Below are 18885 nucleotides of genomic sequence, written 5' to 3' on the forward strand. Positions count from 1 at the left end.
TTCGGCTCGACTGTGTGTTGATGCTTTTAAGATTTGGCTTGGCACCGACTGCAAGCATATCATGATATCAAAATGTCAGTTGCTAGCGCATATAAAAGGGTTAATTTTTGTATTTATTCTTTTTGAAGTCGGTTATTTTTTTAAGCTTATTTTTTCTAGTCATATAGCTGAGTTATGTGCGCTCTTCTAAGCTTCCCTAATAGGCAAACATACCAACGTATAATAACACCCGTGCACCGTTACTTCTCCGGGCGGACTTCCCGTCGTAATTCTAACTGGATTACGTATACATACTTTATAATCTATACTTTATCAATAAAGCCGTATCTTGTTGGATGGTCGCGTCCGTTTCGTCTTTAAGATCTGCGGTATCTACTTTTATACGAATATAAATGGTACCATATCTTCCGCGATTATTGCAAAAAATATGTTACGAGTTTATATCACAGATCAGAAATCAGAAATCATTTATTGCGAGCCATGGTACATAGTTTAGTACATTACGATACAAGTGCGTAAAATAGGAAATTCGAAACGAGTGGCGATATATTAAAACACGACCGAAGGGAGTGTTTTAAATCTACACGAGTTACGAATTACCTATTCGCACATGTATCGTACAACGTTTTACAGTACATATGGCCCTTTAAATGTTTGACACAGTAACGTAATATGCTAATTTTCGCACTAGTGCGTTAAAGTAGCACCATATGTACTGTAAATTACATTTAAATTATAGAAACACATGGCACCCTGAAAAGGGCATTTATGAACATTATGTTTAAATACATATAAGTATAATATATTATAATTATTATTTTACTTAACCTATGGATTAGATCCAGAACGCTGACGTATTTGCCGACAACATGACACTTTTGGAAGTTGTTGAAGAACTTGGAAGAGATCCCTTGAAGAGATAAGTTCGCCTTTGTACTTAGCTTTTCCTAATTGTAAGTTCCTTTTATTATGTGTTTTTGTACAATAAAAAGTTTGCTACTACTACTACATTTTTTACTTTGTAAACTATCTAGTCCGCACATACATAATTATAAAGTAACATTTATTTTAACTTAATTGTAATTTAATGTTATTTACCTGTAACTTGACTTAATTTAATTTCATTGTAATCTAATTGTCGAATAAATGACTAGCATAAACCGTGGGGACTCACCTGTGACGTGGTCTGCAACTTTCTCAGGGGCCCCTGGCTGGTTTGGTTCCTTCGATGGTGAAATGTCGTAATCTCACAGGCTGGCGTCGGGAGACGATTTCTATTTATGCTGTACACTGTGTCAATTTGATTTTGGGTTTTTCGACTCAAGCTTCGACGGAGCGAGCAGATATCGCGCGTTTCGATTTGGAGATCGTTGGCAAGAGAGGATGGCAACACTCGAGCTTCGGTGTTGCGCGCTTTGAGAAAAGCGTTCCGTTTCAGGCTTATCCCGTTTGGAATATGCTAGTCCATGAATATTAATTGATTTTAAAATAATAAACGAAAATACGTAGTATTTGTGCGTACATATACAAAAGTACCGAACATGCCGCCGACCATAAAATAATACTTATTTTATTTAAGAACTACTATGCTAACTTAGGACTAAAACATGTAATGCTAACCTAAGTGATGCCTATTCAACAGGCAGGGGGCAGACCTTAACTACAGGTCGCTTGGTAAGAGTATTACCGATGCGTACAGTTACGACTCTGGTAATACCGTCGGCGCCGGGATGCAGTTGATGCACGCGCGCGAGACGCCATTGCAGTGGTGGCAGTGTGTTGTCTATCAACACTACTACAGAACCCTCCCGAAGGGGTGTGTTAGTATTGTCGTGGAACCATTTACCTCTTGGTTGTAGCTGGTGTAAATATTCTACGCTCCAGCGTTTCCAAAAATGTTGAACAGCTTGTTGAATAACCTGCCATCTAGCGAGGCGGTTTGGGTTGTCGTTAGACAAGTCAAATTCAGGTAAAGACGTTAATGGTTCCCCGATGAGGAAATGTCCAGGAGTCAGGGGTAATGGATCAGTAGGATCATTACTAAGTAGACACAGAGGTCTTGAATTACATACCGCTTCAATTTGACAAATCAAAGTGTTAAATTCGTCCTGAGTTAGTTTTAGTGTACCTATGACACGATGTAAGTGTCGTTTCAGACTACCTACGGCTCGTTCGACGAGACCGGCAAAATGCGAAGCATATGGAGGATTAAACTGCCAGGTGATTTGCATGTTTGTCAGCTGGTTGTTTATAGCAGTCTGATTTGACTCGTTTCGCAGAAACGTGTAAAGTTCGGAAAGATACCTGTCACAACCTACGAAATTCCGTCCGCAGTCAGAACGGATTGTTTTGCAATACCCGCGTCGGGATATGAACCTACGCAATGCGTTTAGAAAAGACTCGGTTGAAAGATCGGGAACTAATTCCAAATGGATTGCTTTCGTTGATTGGCAAACGAACACGCATACGTATGATTTATAAACTTTCGTGTTACGAAGTTTACTTGATTTAAGGAAGAAGTGTCCTGCAAAGTCAACGGAAGTATTTAAGAAGGGACGAAGTGATCGAACCCTAGTAGTAGGTAACTGAGCCATGGATGGCTGTGGTGCAACAGGTCGTGCACGAACACAAGATACGCAGCGTCGTGTACGCATACGTACAGCATCGCGAGCACACAGGATCCAGTAGGTCTGTGCGAGGGCAAACTGCAAAGTTTGAGGTCCCACATGTAAATGTGTTTTATGATAGTAATCAATGAGAAGATTCGTGAAGTGATGTTTCTTGGGTAACAAAATCTGATGCTTGGCATCATACGGAACATTGGCCCGATTTATTCTGCCGCCGACCCTGAGAAGTCCGGCATCGTCCAAGAAAGGTTTCAGTTTCTGAAGACGTTTTGTACATCTATCATCGTCCTTGAGACGCGAGATGTCTTCGGAGAAATAGTCACTTTGAACAAGTGATATAATTCGACTGAGAGCTTGTTTTGTCTCAGGAACCGTGATATATTTAGTCGTCGGACTGTTCGCCTTACGACATTTATTTATAAATCGTAACATATACGAAATGACGCGTAGCATCCTTGGAAGCGATGAAAATCTTTCAATGAACTCTAAATTATTAGGTTCTTTGGTTTGTGTGACAAGAACATGCTTACGACGTTCTTCGTCGGTGTGACATACGACGTTAGTCTTAGGCCACTCAGACTCATTTTTACTGAGCCAAGCTGGTCCCGTGAACCATAGTTGATGGTTCAACTGAGATGGGAGGACACCACGAGACGCAGGGTCTGCGGGGTTGTCTGCGGATTGAACGTGGTGCCACTGTGAGGCAGGCACGTTGCTTGTTGTCTCCGCTATGCGGTTAGACACGTATGTCCGCCACTTGTCTGGAGATGAACGTAACCAGGCAAGAGTTATAGTGGAATCGGACCAAGCGTAAACTTGGTCGAAAGACAATCTACTGCTGTAAGCAGTGAGGACCTTTTTTATCAATTTTGACAGTAGATGAGCAGCGCATAGTTCCAATCTCGGGATAGTAAGCCGTTTCAAAGGCGCAATTTTTGTTTTGCCCATGAGAAGGTGGGTGCTGATAGCACCATTCGAGTCAACGACACGAATATAGACGCAGGCGGCGTACGCCTTTTCAGAGGCGTCTGAAAAGCCATGAAGTGACACTTGATGTGTACTCGGAAGCACGTGACGAGGTAACGCGATGTCTTGCAATAACGGCAATTCGTCGATGAACCGAAACCACAAGTCACAGATACCCTGTGGAGAGGCAGAATCCCAACCTGAGCCTGATACCCATAAAAGTTGGATTAAATGCTTTACAAATACCGTCACTGGACTTAGGAATCCGAGGGGATCGTAAATTTTAGCGATTTCTGCTAGCATTATACGTTTCGTACATTTGCGCGAGTTAGCCACTCCATCCGTTTGGTAGGTGAAAATATCAGATTTAGGGTTCCACTTGAGCCCTAAGACCTTGACAGAAGTGTCAGTGTCAAGTGCTGACAGAATAAGAGCGTCATCATGATTGGAAGCCTCATCATTTAAATGCGATAAGAACTCAGCACTATTACTGGTCCATTTGCGGAGTTCGAACGTTCCTGCTTTACAAATGGAAAGTAGCTGATGTTGAAGAGTGACAGCATCTTCAACCGTATCAACTCCAGTAACGACATCATCAACGAATACTTCGTTAAGAAGTACTTGCGAGGCAAGTGGAAAGTTAGCAGCTTCATCAATTGCTAATTGACGAAGTGTGCGCAAGGCTAGAAAAGGCGCGGAAGCGACGCCGAATGTGACAGAGCACATACGATATTCCTTGACGGGATCATGGGGAGAGAATCTCCAAAGAATCCGATGAAAGTCACGGTGTTCCTTACAAAGACCAATGTAGCGATACATCATTTTGAGATCAGCCGTAAAGACGATTTTATGAAGTCTATACTTCAGTAAAATTTCAGAAATGTCCTGATGCAATTTCTGACCAGTGAGAAGATTATCGTTAAGAGAACGACCTGATGTAGTTTTACATGAAGCGTCGTACACAATGCGATACTTCGTAGTGGATGCGGAACCCTTCACCACAATGTGGTGGGGTAGGTAGTAGGGGGGAGTGCCAGGACTCGCTGAGTCAATGACTGGCTCCATATGTCCCAAGTCTAAATATTCTTGGATACATTTATTATAGTTCTCACTTAAGGCAGGGTCGCGAGACAGGCGTGCCTCTAGTTTAGTTAAGCGTGAGAGAGCTATAGCACGAGAATCGCCCAATGGCGGAGCATTCTCCTTGAAGGGTAGGGAAACTGTATATTTCCCATTTGCATCTCGTCTGTGAGTATCAACGAAGATAGACTCACAGCGCAGTTCTTCTTTTGTAAGATGTGGATGTTCTGGTATGGATTCCAATTCCCAGAACTTTTGAAGTTTCATGTCAAGTTGGCAAGTACTCAAGTTGACACTAAGTCGTTTCATACTGTCATATGAAATTCTACCACCTAACATATAACCAAAAATGCTGTTGATGGCCACGGGTGTGCCCGGTGAACCCTTGATATTGTCCAGTAGTAGTATGCTATCCAGATAGTCAGATCCCAGTAGCAGTTCAACGGGCCGCGTCGAGCGCAGTTCTGGGTCCGCTAAATCAAGATTTTGTAGGTGTGGGAACTTCTGAATATCCCCAATTGATCTAGGAATATTAGCAGTGTAGCTTGTAAGGTTAGGTAAGATAAGAGCTTCGATGTGAAGCTTCGGCTCGGGTTTGTTGTGAGGCGTGACCTCGCACAACACGTAACCACGTGGTTGGACTTCGCCACCAATGCCGGTGAGAGTGGTACTCGTCTGCGCGGAGTACCGCGGCAGGCCGAGACGTTGGACGCACGACTCAGAAATGAGCGTGGTCTGCGCTCCTTGGTCCACAAGGGCGCGAACGGACCGCGGCGTGTAAGGCCCCTGGTTTAGGGGTCGTAAATGTACAAGCGCAGTCGTGAGTAAGACCGTACAGTTCTTACTGGAAGGGTGCTCCATAGCTCCATGTAATGGAGTGGGCATATAGGTTTCCGCTACTGAGCGCAACTCAGGGGAAGACGAAGACTCCGTAGTCAGTAAGACGTTTGGAGTGGGCGCATCTTCATGTAATGAAGAGTGATGCCTTTGAGTGCAGACGCGGCAAGTATGGCGCGACTTGCAGTCTTTAGCATCATGGCCAATAAATAAACAATTGGTACAAAGTTTATTTTGTTCCACGAAATGTTTTCGTTCCTTTAAAGTGAGCGTATTAAACTTCTCGCATTTATATAAAGGATGTGAATTGTCCTTACAATACGCGCATTTAATTTTAGTTAAATAATCCACCGCAGTTGTAGCATGTACACTCATAGTACGCGAGTTACGCGCAAACGAAGAGTTATTATTGCGCGGTGCATTATATTGCACGTCGGAGTGCGCGCGAGTAAGAGACATCGCACGCTTTCCCGCCAAAGCATGGCGCGATGACGTCACCGCAGCTGACCGGGCCGAGCCGGCCGCTCCGCCAGCAGCAGCGAGCGCGGGCGCCGCGCGCTGCGCAGGCCCCGCGGATGTACTTGAAGTACACGCGTACGCGGTCATCACTTCAGATGCCGCTAGTTCCTTATCGAGGAAATCGAGTAGTTCGGTAACGTCAGGAATTTCACATGAAGTTTTTAATGATAATTCAAAACGTCTACGAATATGAGGTGTGATTTTGCGTAGCAAAATATTTAAAAGTACGAAACTCCAGTCGTCAACTGGTAAACCTAATGATTTCAAAGCTGTAATATTCTCGTGATAACAATTCATCAAGTTACGTAAACTTGATTCAACATTTTTCTCGTTAACTGACTCACAGTCAAAAATGTTGTCAAAGTGTTTTTTTGAAATAATTCGTTTGTTTTCATAACGCGAAATTAATACCTGTAAGGCATTTTCGTAATTAGAATCCGTAACAGGAATCGATTTGATAAGATTATACGGTTCATCTTTTAAAAACAATAACAAATACCGGAAGCGTTCGACATTTGTTAAAGTGACGTTGTCATGTACAAGTGATTTAAATAAATCATAGAAAGCATTCCATTCAGTTAGAACACCTGTGAACGTTTGAAGCGATAATCGCGGTAAACGAATATGCGATTGATTTGATTGCTGAGCGCAGCAACTCGCATGTGACACCCCATTAAATCCGCCGCAGACGGACGTAATGCTTTGTTTACGCTCCTCCTTAAGCGTATCTAAGGCAACTTGGACCTTAAAGTACAAAGAATCGAATTTATTTCTCACAGATAAATTATCATCGCGGTTGAATGACTCATTCTTAGCCGATAATTTTTCAATTTTCGCTTGAACTTGGAAAAATGATTTTTTAATTGAGGCTAACTCTTTAACTCGAACTCGAAATTCGGCTGCATTATTCGAACAGTCTACAATTTTTTGAATATTATTAATAGCTAAATCACGTTCGAATGTCAATTGTTCCATCTCCATAGTAGTCATTTTGTAAGAAATTGAGTTATTATACTGTGGAAAATAATAACGTTATCACGAGATAAGAGATGATTAAACTTGTGAATCTGTATAGTAGGTATATACGTTATGTTAAGCTATAAGATTTATAAAATGGCTAGGTACTAGAAAAAATGTTAGTTTGTTTGTAAAATAGTTATATAATTTGTCGCAAATTAAAAGTAAGTTGTAATTAACATTCAATGTTAAATACAAAGATAATATTTCCCGTCGGTAGAACCCGAGCTAAAGAAATTTGAACTCTGTGCCGTACGCAATACGAGCAACAGTTTACTCGATACTGTTATCGCGACAGTAAACGATATTGTGGTTTTCGGTACGTTATACCAGAACCTTAAAAAATACACTTAAGTACGTAAATACTAAATGTAATGTAATGTACGTTGTACAAAATAAATAAATAATTTGCGACAAAATATATTTAGACCTAGGTATTAATTAGTACTAGGCAAATGACTCCACGCGCGCCGCTGTAATATCTACCGCCCGGTTCTCGGAAATTATAGACGAATGTAATTTCGCAAAAAGTGCTCAAAACCATATAAAACTATATATAATTAGAATGATCTCGTTGAGATCTAACTGTACGTATCAGTATTTTTGAGAAATATTGCACGACGTTGTCGGAAACTCGATATTTTTAATTGTAAGCGGAGGTAGGTTTAGGTTCTCGCTAACTTACGAACAAAGGGAAAGGAATTTACTTGAAATTACTTTTGTACAGCACAAATAATACGCATAAACCGATACCAGATAGTAATATCCGGTTCGAACACAATTATGTCGAATAAATGACTAGCATAAACCGTGGGGACTCACCTGTGACGTGGTCTGCAACTTCCTCAGGGGCCCCTGGTTTGGTTCCTTCGATGGTGAAATGTCGTAATCTCACAGGCTGGCGTCGGGAGACGATTTCTATTTATGCTGTACACTGTGTCAATTTGATTTTGGGTTTTTCGACTCAAGCTTCGACGGAGCGAGCAGATATCGCGCGTTTCGATTTGGAGATCGTTGGCAAGAGAGGATGGCAACACTCGAGCTTCGGTGTTGCGCGCTTTGAGAAAAGCGTTCCGTTTCAGGCTTATCCCGTTTGGAATATGCTAGTCCATGAATATTAATTGATTTTAAAATAATAAACGAAAATACGTAGTATTTGTGCGTACATATACAAAAGTACCGAACACTAATATTTATTTAGGTATTTGTATAATTTATAATTCATTTATTTATTAAGTTGACATTGTATGGGTACTATCTTGTGAGCGTTTTGGGGTCAACTTTAAGCCCGCAAGAGTTTGTTACAAAAAAAATCCTACTCTGCATTAATTTTTAGATAGACTACATTTAGTAAGTCTATAAGTTCATTAATTGACTACTTATATGTGACATTATCTATGAAAAGGGCTTACGCCATTATCAACGATGCTCCCATATTATAAACAACGCCGCGCTACGCAGTGCGGCGTAAGCGCCTATCGACAATAAGGTCCCTTTTCATAGATATGTCACATATGTAATTCAATAAATTAAAAGATATTTATCTACACACGTATCATAAACCCTCTATGATATGTTCAAAAACCGAAAATTACGGCCACACGTAAAACTCGCTTTCAGTTTGTTCCATAAACTCACACTCGTATTTTAATGCCTTTCATTATGTACCAGTAACAAACATATCATAATTAGAGGCAGGTAAAGAAAACAAATACCTAAAAAAATAGAAGCGAACGAGTTCGGTTTAATTTTCCCTTAATTCTAACAGATGCGTGTAGAAAATTGAGATAAAATTGTAAGAAACGCTTATTTTAGTCTGAGATTAGATTTCTCACGCTAAACGTAGGGTATATTGGGCTGATGACCGGCTGAAATTGCCGACTTATTAAATTATGTGCATGGTGCAATTTTGAGAGCGAATGGAACGAATGATGAATGAATAATTGACCTCACACGGATAGGTAAACATTTGGATTTAACAACTGGGGTCGCCTTTAAGAGCTTAACCCTGTCGAAAACCTCGGCCAATGGTCATATGTATTATATGGATGTACGTTACTTACAAATAGCCATATATTTGGCGTGCCCCTCCCCTGCAAAATTCGGCAGACTGTTTTGTACAGAACATTACAGACAAGACGTCTTCAATACTATTAGAAGTATTAGAACAAATTAAATTATTTTTAGAAAATATTTTAATTTGTTTTTATTTCAAGTAGAAACACTACTATATAAATTATAAATGGAAATAAATGTCATATACTAAGAAAAACCCCCCGTGACTCCGGTGGCCGAGTGGCTCAGGCACCTGCCGCGATAGCAGAGGACGCTGGTTCGATTCCAGCCTGGGTCACTGGAGGCCTTGGTCACTTTTTCTTAGTATATGACATTTATTTCAGTTTAAGACGTCTTCAGTTGTTAAATCCTCCAAGGGTAAAAATAAAGATGTATTAATTTAATTTCGCATGCACTAATCAGCGTGAGTGATCTTCAAGGTCGTATAAAATAAGATCAAAACCGTAACAAACAAGTCGCTATATTTGGAATTGGGCTCGTCTACTTTTTTGTCAAAATATTTTTTTCCCAACATAAGGTAAAAGTACTAGCGCTGGACTAGTACTCGACATGGGCACTTTATGTCAAAGTGACAAGGATGAAGTTCGAATACAGAAAAATCTTCGTTGTTCAAATTTAACCTATATTTCCATGAAACAAAGCTCAGATCATAGAAAGTACTAGATGGCTGACGGAGGCGTGGCGCGTGTCGCCGCGACATGGCCACATCGTGGCCATACCGGCCCGCCGTAAGACAGTAGCAACTTAGCTGTCATTGAACAATGTGCGCGTCAATTTTATTGAAATGCCGAATTATAGCGCTATTTTGTGTCGAAATAGGAGTGCATCCAAAAACTATAAGGATCATGGAGTTACATAGTACATTTTTTTTCACGTATTAGTCAATAAAACCACACATTTTAACAAATAAATCCAGTGACATATGATTTTTCTGAGTCAGACCATGTTGTCATACAAACGCGTGGCAATTTGTCTATGCATTCTACATTGACGCTTTGGCATGGAAAACTATTTGTAGTGTCCTTAGCAACGGCGCAATGCATTAAACCGCTAACGATATTCACAGGGACATTGTGTTGAGTTTCTTGGTACGACCGCCAACCGCTCCCTTCATTGACGCCGCGAAGTAGAGTGGTGCTCATGCATATAATTGATCTTTGAGCGTTATCGATAAAAATGTTTGGATATAGTGTATACACACATTAAAAATAATTACTTTCATACGATAGTAATTATTTTTCAAGTAAAATTTTACAATTATTTTATATGCACCTAATGTTTAATTTAATACTTTTTAATTTGGATTAAAAATCGAAAAGGTAAGCCAAAAAATAAACTGATTTAATTAAGTACAATTGTACAAATGTTTTATTTCAGAAATAAAATAATAACAGTATTACATTTATGCTGGCCCCCACACTAGGCATAGCCTGTCCTGTGGTGGATAATAAGGTTTACAAGTAAAAAAAAAACAATACTACAATTGAAAATAATAATATACAATTATTTAGAGTAAACAATTGAAAAAGAAACGGTGGTGAATGGAATTTACAGAGGTACAGTTTACAGTGAGTCAAAAAAGAAATATGTTCATGATTGCAATTTTTTCAGTTTTCCTAAAAATCCCAGTATTAACGAAAAATGGATAGATGCTACAGAAAGAGGGCCCTAACTGGTTTATGAGCGAGAAAAGTGTTATTTGTTCGGATCATTTTCAAGAAACATGTTTCCAGTTACAGTTACAGATGGAATATAAATATGTTTAAAATAATAGTATATTGTATACTTAGTCGATCCAAAAGTTCTATCAGAAAGATTTTTACTGATAATTATGATTACTGTTTCCTTATTATTCGTACATATGATATAAAAGCTTATTTAATGGTGCATTATACTTACTATATAACATGCTGGAATTGCTTTCAATTGGTGACGAAATATGCTATAATAAACTGTAACTTTTTTTTAATGAAGCGCTCGCGTCTTACGACAATCCCAAAGTAAACAATTTAAACAAACATTACATCAAATAATTACTGAAATTTAAACCAATTTGATTAGTTAAGCATAAACAAGCTTTCGCATCATGGTACATGTTTTTTTTTTTTTAATTAAAAGCTTTGTATTACATTTTATCAGTAAAAACCTTTGTGAGAGAACTTATGGCTCAACTAATATACCTTACACGTACCTTAAAATTCTTAGCTCGTAAATAAGGTCAAAAATTTAAAGGAATATAAATTAAGTCTATGGCAATTATTACTTAAAACAAATATGTCAAAACTCTAAGGTCATTTTTAGAACATGTAAAATATCGATAGCTCTATCGAATTGTCCTCACTATAGTGCCGCCGCTCTAGGCTGCTACACCGCGCGGTTTGGCCAATCACAGCGCGTGAGTTGGCTGTCTGGCCACGCCTTCAATGATGTGGTGGGGGACAGTTGGAGACAGCGAGACTCGTTGAAATTATGCTTCGTTATAAATCTCCTTACTTCTTATATCTATGAAACAAAGTGCCCATGTCGGTGACTAGTGCAGCGTCGAGCACTAGTTCTTCTACCTTACGTATCGCACTTAGCTCTAAATTTAAACAAGATAACATTATTAGCAACACTAATATTTATTACGAAGACATGTTTGTAAGAAATCTGTATTTGCTTATGCTATTTGCCAATCGCAGACTTACTAATTTGAGAGGAGATTTCACTTATGTATGTAGGTAAACAACCTGTCGTTGCCAAACTTCGACGACATTGTGTTTGTATTGGACCTTATTGTGTAAACTAAATATTTACTAAACCACGTAGGTAAACATTAAGTAACAACATAACAATTAGTTTTTGTTTTCATTTCACAACACATACACACTCGCATGTTAAATTGAATATTGTCAAATTGCATGGTAATACCTATTGCAGTAAAACGAGATATTTTGCAGACACCGTATAATTTATCCCTATTTATCAAAAAAAAAAAACTATTTAGTGTCACATCCTGTATAAAATTTAATTTTTACAAAGTTCATCAAAATCACTATTTTGATCGTTTAAACTATATGTCTGCCTTCCGCATAGGGAGGGGGTAAAAATGAAAGGTAAAAAAAAGGAATACGGCTGAAAATTTAGCTGGAAGGAAAAAATGTATTAATGTGGCGAATATTATGGTCGATGATGGTTGACACGTTGGCGAATGATACCTAAATTTTGAACCGTTTCCTTATACAAGTAAACGGCGGTATAAGTAAACTTTTGCTGCACTATGTATTCATTTTGTTTAAAATGTAATGTACCTATCTTACCTTATATTAAGTATAAGCTTAAAATTTAAGATAATTATGGTATACCTTGTCATCAATGGAAGAGCGGAGCCTTCTGGCACAATATTTTTTTTTTTTAAATAATTCAATAATATATATATAATATATAGATACTGGCAGCATTTCCTCGCTGTATTGCAAGACTAATTCTTTGAGCGAGTATTTGTTTTACTTAAAAGAAGGCTCTTGTTTTGGTTCTAGTTAAAACCTGTTGTGTACCAATAAATCATTTTTCATTTTTTAATTTTCATTTTTTCAATAAGTAATATACCTACATTAGAAAATCCGGCTCGAAGGACCATTTTCATTGTAATGGCTTAATGGTGCACCACAATTTGGTCCCCGCCGAACAGGGCCGGATTTAGGGGAGGGCAGCCGGGGCTACAGCCCCGGGGCCTCCACAAAAGAGGGGCCCCCACAATAGAGACTTCGGAAAATTTACCATTTTATTTGGAAAATAAATTGGGGCCAGGGGGCCTCCACGTCTTTATTGCCCGAGGCCTCAAGACCTCTAAATCCCGGCATTGCCGCCGAATGCTAAAGGTACAAGTTGGAACCCGACCGCAGACAGCAGCAGCTGACGACATGTTGCTGCGACATCTCTGCTTTCTAGAGTTAGACCAAAATAATTCTGCAACGATTTTGATAGCACCCGTAAACTTCTATGAAATTTACACATTAAAATAACACTTGCACTGCGTATGCTACCGAATCGTTGCAGACTTATCTTGGTCTATATATTTCTATGAAATAACATTCTTAGTTAGCAACATGAAGCTACTAAGTATAGACTGTATGCTACACGCTATCTACATTATTTGCAAATGGCGGACGACCTATTGATATTGCAATATGTAAGAGGCTCTTTATCAGATTTTATTAATATTTCGTTTTCTTCTTTTTCAGGTCGAACAAATATCTGCAGAAGTCGGCGATAACTAGAGTATGCGCTGTAGGGGGATTCTTCATATCAATACCTGTGTTTTTAACAGGTTAGTATAATTTTATTTTACTTTTGTTTACTAAGTAGTTTACTTAAGCTGGCCACACTAGGGTATGCCTGCGCAGTTTTGCCAACTGCACCTGCAGGTAAAACGGAGCGTGTGTGGCATTCGACAGTGCAGTTTCCTATACAGCTTTACCTGTGCCGTTGAACTGTACAGGCAACACTGCGCAGGCATACTCTAGTGTGTATGGCCACCTTTACTTACGAAGGGAGGCGCATAGCGGCATCTGTCATAGACTATGGGGACCATGTGCGTTGGAGGGCCTGGCATCTTGCGGCCTGAATCGGAAATGTACACTGTACATTGACACTTCACGCCAAAGCAAATGCTGCCATCTACAGTTCACGTGCGTTTTCATGTGCATTGTAGGTTCTGCCATCTTGTGGGCTATAATGGAAACTTAAACGGGGGACTCCTGTGCTGACCCCCAAAGTTCATACACGTTCCTTATCATCATCTCGCCATAGACTAGACTTTTTAGTTACAGGCCGTTTATACAAATAATGCGATAAAGTATTGTGGCCCTAGTGAAAAAGGGTACAAGTCTCTGGCAGTTTAGGTGTATAAGGGCATAAGTATTACGTGGAACTTACACCCCTTTACACCTGCGCTGCCAGAGACTTGTACCCTTTTTCACTAGGGCCACAGGTATATACCATCAAAAAGAATTTGAAATATAGGTGTATTGTCAAAGAAAACTTTGTAATTGATCTTTATCTATATTAATTGGCCTATAATCTAATAGATCATATGCCAAAGGTATGGCGGCATCGTTTCGAGCGCACCTTTGGCCTATGCTATATTAAATGGCGCCACTTTTTGATATTTAACAAATTTAACACATATCAGTGAAAGAAGAGGGATCAAAGTCAAATGGCATTCTAAAAGTTTTAATTATGTGTCGAAAGATGGCAGTAAATTTACTGTGGCTACAAAGTTTTCTTTGACAATCCACCTCTATTTCAAATTAGAGTCTGTTAGGAAAGAGAAGAGTCGTGGAATGTATTGGGCCCCACATTCCACGATTCTTCTCTTTCCGCACAGACTCTATCTTTAATACCACTATATGGATATCCCAAGATCAGAATTAAATAAATAATTGAATTAAAAGTCCCCAAATGAATGAAGAATGAAAATGAATGAATGATGAAGTGTTAATGAGTCGAAAATGTTCGTTCACAGTCTAATACGGACGTCAATAGGGATCGTGCGCGTTGGAGGGTCTGCCATCTTGTGGTCTGAATCGGAACCAAAAACGGGCACATTTACACGTCAAGTGTTTTCTTGTGCATAGTAGGTTCTGCCATCTTGTGGGCTACATCGGAACAAAAAACATCACATTTACGCCTCGCGTCAAAAATCTGACGGCTCCTGTGCTGCCTCCTATAGTTCATGCACGCTCCCTATGGGGCATTATCGTTGACATTGGTATAAGTAAGACTGTCAAACAGTCCACCAGGATCCCTTAGCTTTATCCCCCAGTTCCTATTTCACCAAAATCTTCCAAGGCATCAGGATAGGGGATCCTGGTGAACAAAACGGACTCTGTAGTACGGAACAGGGTTATAGTTTTCAAAACCATGGGTGTTTTTCCGAGCCTTGCTGTTTAAACATTGATTAGTGTATTGCAAGTTCATACGATTCATACGCAAAACGTAGCAAATGAAACACGCATTAAAAACTAATCAATGTATAAACACACCCCATTTTCTATTCTGTGTTTGTGCTAAATGATTTCTATTTATATTTCTACCTCATATTGACCTTACCTAATTTTCCTCCAGGGATTATCCTGTACACATTCATCCAGTTCCACTCCACGCCTGCAATAGTAACGTCAGTGTTCATCGGAGTCGGCATCATATTTTGCGGCTGCGCGATGGTACACAACGTCTTCGTGTGGCAGAAGGAGAAGACTAACCTAGTCAAGGTATGAACTGTCTCTGTCTCTCCGGGATTTGCTGCCTCATACCAGGCGTGGGGATCACCCATCAGGGGCAAATGGGGCTATACTATACCTTCGTAGTAAGTAGTAGTAAGTCTCAAAGTAGTGTAGTTCTTCAACTACATTAGCAATAGTTGCTCCAAGAGCCTTCAGGGTTAGCCGTACACAATGAAACAGCATTCTGGGTAGCATTTTAGACGCTATAGGGAATATTAGGCGAAACTCTACCCTCTACTCTACACTACCACAATCCATCACAATCTGAGGGTCTACCGCGAAACTAGAAAATGGAAATTACGTTATTTAACCTCTCCTATCACTCTTGCATATTCGAGCGATGAAGAGGCAGATAACTAATTTTCGCGTTTCCCGGTAGGCCCTTTTTAAACAAACCGCCTTCATGCATCAATGTCATATTTTATTATCTGTGAAAACTTGTCAAAAACAGTTTAAGGCAGTATGTATAAGATAGTTTATGGTTTACGAAAGGTGCTATTGCTGCACCCTGGCGGCAAAACATTGCAGTAATACTCCCTAAGACTTAACATTGGTTGGATATCCTTCCTAAGTAATTTTGTTGATGCACAAAATATGACCCTGACTGATGTCATTGCCACTTTTCTGCAGAATGATTCTCATGAAATTAACACTTAAACGTTGTATTTTTTAGCAGCTATGTTGCTACTAATAAGGTTTACTGCTGAACAAGTTACTTAGGTATAAGGACATCCAGCCTAAGTTAAGTCTTCGGGAGTTTACCTGCGATTCCTTTCAAATTCTTGTTCAAACTGTAAATATCTTAATTTTACTAGTAACGGGAGTACCAATGTGTAGTGAGCGCGACTAGGCTTATACGCTCCACTAACCTCTCGTACCGTGATTCTTTTTTCAAATACTTTCCGCGTACTCAGATCCGGTATACGAGCGCTTAAGTGTTTAATTGATCAGTTTTTAATTAAAGTACAACATTGTTTTCAGGCGTTTCGTTCAGACATAAACACGTCTCAGAATCAGACGTCCAATGGTATCGTGATGAACGGGCACCTCAACAACAGCGGCGCTGGCAACCTTAGCTTCCACCGGCAGGCGCCTTATTCGCACCCCATCACCCTGCTGCAGCAGGGACCTTATATTATTAGGTGAGTTATTACAGGAACACACCTTAACAGACGTCCAACGGGATCGTGATGAGGCACCTGAACAACAGCGGCGCTGGCAACCTTAGCTTCCACCGGCAGGCGCCTTATTCGCACCCCCTCACGCTGGTGCAGCAGGGACCTTAGGTATATCATAAGGTAAGTTATCACAAATAATTGGGCCAAGACAAGAGCTTTTTGCCTCCTTTTTATACGCATTCCCCATACAGTCTCAAGCACTGCATTTAGTAAATCATCATCATCGCGACATCACCTCGCGTTGTCCCGGCATTTTGCCACGGCCCATGGGAGCCTGGGGTCCGCTTGACAACTAATCCCAAAAATTGGCGTAGGCACTACTTTTACGAAAGCTATTGCCATCTGACCTTCATCTATATCGGTTTACAGGCAGAGCCACCATTTTATTGGTTAATGTGATATACCCATAGATATTTTCATTCACTCATTCAACTTCAGTCGTGCCAGCTTTCGTGAATCGACCTGTAAGACCTGCGCCATTGGGGTTGACAGGACGCACACAGAGATGGTTTAAAATCACAAAGTTTGACAACCTATTCATCTTTTTACAGACCACCGACGAGCACGCCGCCGGGCGAAGGCGCGGCGACGCCCGGCGTGCCGACCGCCACCATCGACCTCAGCCATGACGCACACGAACTCAGCACTCTTGTCTGAAGCCTTCTGGATAACGCTTACAAGTACTGACCGGCATAAGACGAAGGCAGAGCGTTCAGAGTTAGGATTTAGAAACGTTAATGTTTTCCTACCAGCTAATACGATTCACACGAACTTAGCACTATCATCTGAGCCTTATGAGAGTATATAGGCTGAAGCTAACATCAGTGACATTTACCGACGACATACGAAAACCTCGTGCGATCTAACCCCTGATACGACAGAAATGAACAGTAGTGGAGACTCGACTGAGAGACTTTTGGACTCAGCGCTTGAGCTTAACTACCGACGACGTAAGACGAAGGCACAGCGTCAAGATCGAACAATCCTTGCCCCGACACGACAGAAACGAACAGTCTAGTGACTCATCTAGACTGAGAACCTTCTGGACGCAGCGTTTGGACTTCACTATCGACGACGTAGGCGAAGGCACAGCGTCAAGACTTCGTGCGTTTGCCCCGACAAGACAGGAACTAGTGAAGTCTCAAGTAGTTTGAGATCATAAGGCAATACGCAGCGATACCCTACGTCTAAGCCGTAATGATCGACCTCTACCACATAAGAGAAGAACTAACCAAATCTCATTTGACAGAAGCAGCGGATAGTGTCAAGCGCATGAGCAAGTTAATACTATGTCCCTTGTTCAATGTCCCTCAACGGCAAATTGTAAACTAGGTAAAAGGACTCAATAAGATCTGTCTTACCCTATTTAGTCTAGTAGACAGTCAGCGTCAAAAGTGAAGAACGTATCACATATCGGATCTGCGGTGGCAGCATGATTCCATTTTTATCACTTGTCACTATACCCGTCACTTTCGCGCTTACATACTTGTTAGAACGTGACAGCCATGGTGACAAATGATAAAAAGCCGACCATCTTAGCCCTACTGAACACGCTTAAGTGTTATAATCTTATACTAACTGTACAGACTACTTCGAAATATGTTTATACTTTTCACCTTATTATAATGGAATAAGTTGCAAAAGTGTAACCGTATCACCTGTTTGAGAAAGTGCAATGTATACTCTGATTAAATTAGAACCAAGGCCATGCGAATTTTTTACGCAATAACAAATATTAATACCTACGAATTGCGTATAATACCTTCCTTAAGCGTATACACTTGCCAAATAGAAATCCAGGAAAGGAGCCTCTTTGACAATTAAGTAACTAATTATTTCGGTAGCTCCTATGTAGTATTTACTACCTTTACATATATTTACACTCTAAAGTGTAAGGCCTGAGTGGACGCTCGAGTTGGGCGTGCAGCGGGGTGGGGCGTGCAGCGTGCATGTTAAACAAATGCAGACGTATAGGAGCGGCCGCAGTGCACGCTGCTCACGTCGCTTGTGAGCCCGACGCCACGCTGCACGCCCCGCCGAACGCTCCGCTTCGAGCGTCTACACAGGCCACACCAAGACATGAACCTCACTCATAGGCCCCTACTTAGCTACTCGACCAAGGTTCTATTTGGACGAGAAAACATAATAATAATCTGTATATTTTATGGTAGTTGTAAATATATTTCATCACAATATTATGTGATTTGCCATGTTTTGAGCTTTCAACTATTGTTTGCTTTGAATGACTGAGATGATAATTGAAATTTTGTGTGTTAGGATTGAGATTATTAATAATATATTAAATTAATGTTAAGATAA

The 18885-nt window shown here is 40.2% G+C and overlaps 2 protein-coding genes across 2 annotated transcripts in view; one reads left to right on the forward strand and one right to left on the reverse strand.

Moving 5' to 3' along the window:
* Positions 1 to 6995, reverse strand: part of LOC133526797 (spermine oxidase-like) — a 67250-nt gene extending 60255 nt beyond the window's left edge. Inside the window, exon 1 of the transcript XR_009800777.1 lies at positions 1175 to 6995. The gene's annotated coding sequence lies outside the window, so the exon portion shown is untranslated. The remainder of the gene's footprint in view (positions 1 to 1174) is intronic.
* LOC133526802 (uncharacterized) overlaps positions 1 to 18885 on the forward strand; it is a 57962-nt gene extending 39077 nt beyond the window's left edge. The window contains exons 2-5 of the mRNA XM_061863588.1: positions 13346 to 13431; positions 15231 to 15376; positions 16370 to 16530; positions 17118 to 18885. Coding sequence (XP_061719572.1) covers positions 13346 to 13431; positions 15231 to 15376; positions 16370 to 16530; positions 17118 to 17223 — 499 coding nt within the window. The 3' untranslated portion in view covers positions 17224 to 18885. The remainder of the gene's footprint in view (positions 1 to 13345; positions 13432 to 15230; positions 15377 to 16369; positions 16531 to 17117) is intronic.

Source organism: Cydia pomonella, chromosome 17 (assembly GCF_033807575.1).
Source record: "Cydia pomonella isolate Wapato2018A chromosome 17, ilCydPomo1, whole genome shotgun sequence".
Taxonomy (NCBI): Eukaryota; Metazoa; Arthropoda; class Insecta; order Lepidoptera; family Tortricidae; genus Cydia; species Cydia pomonella.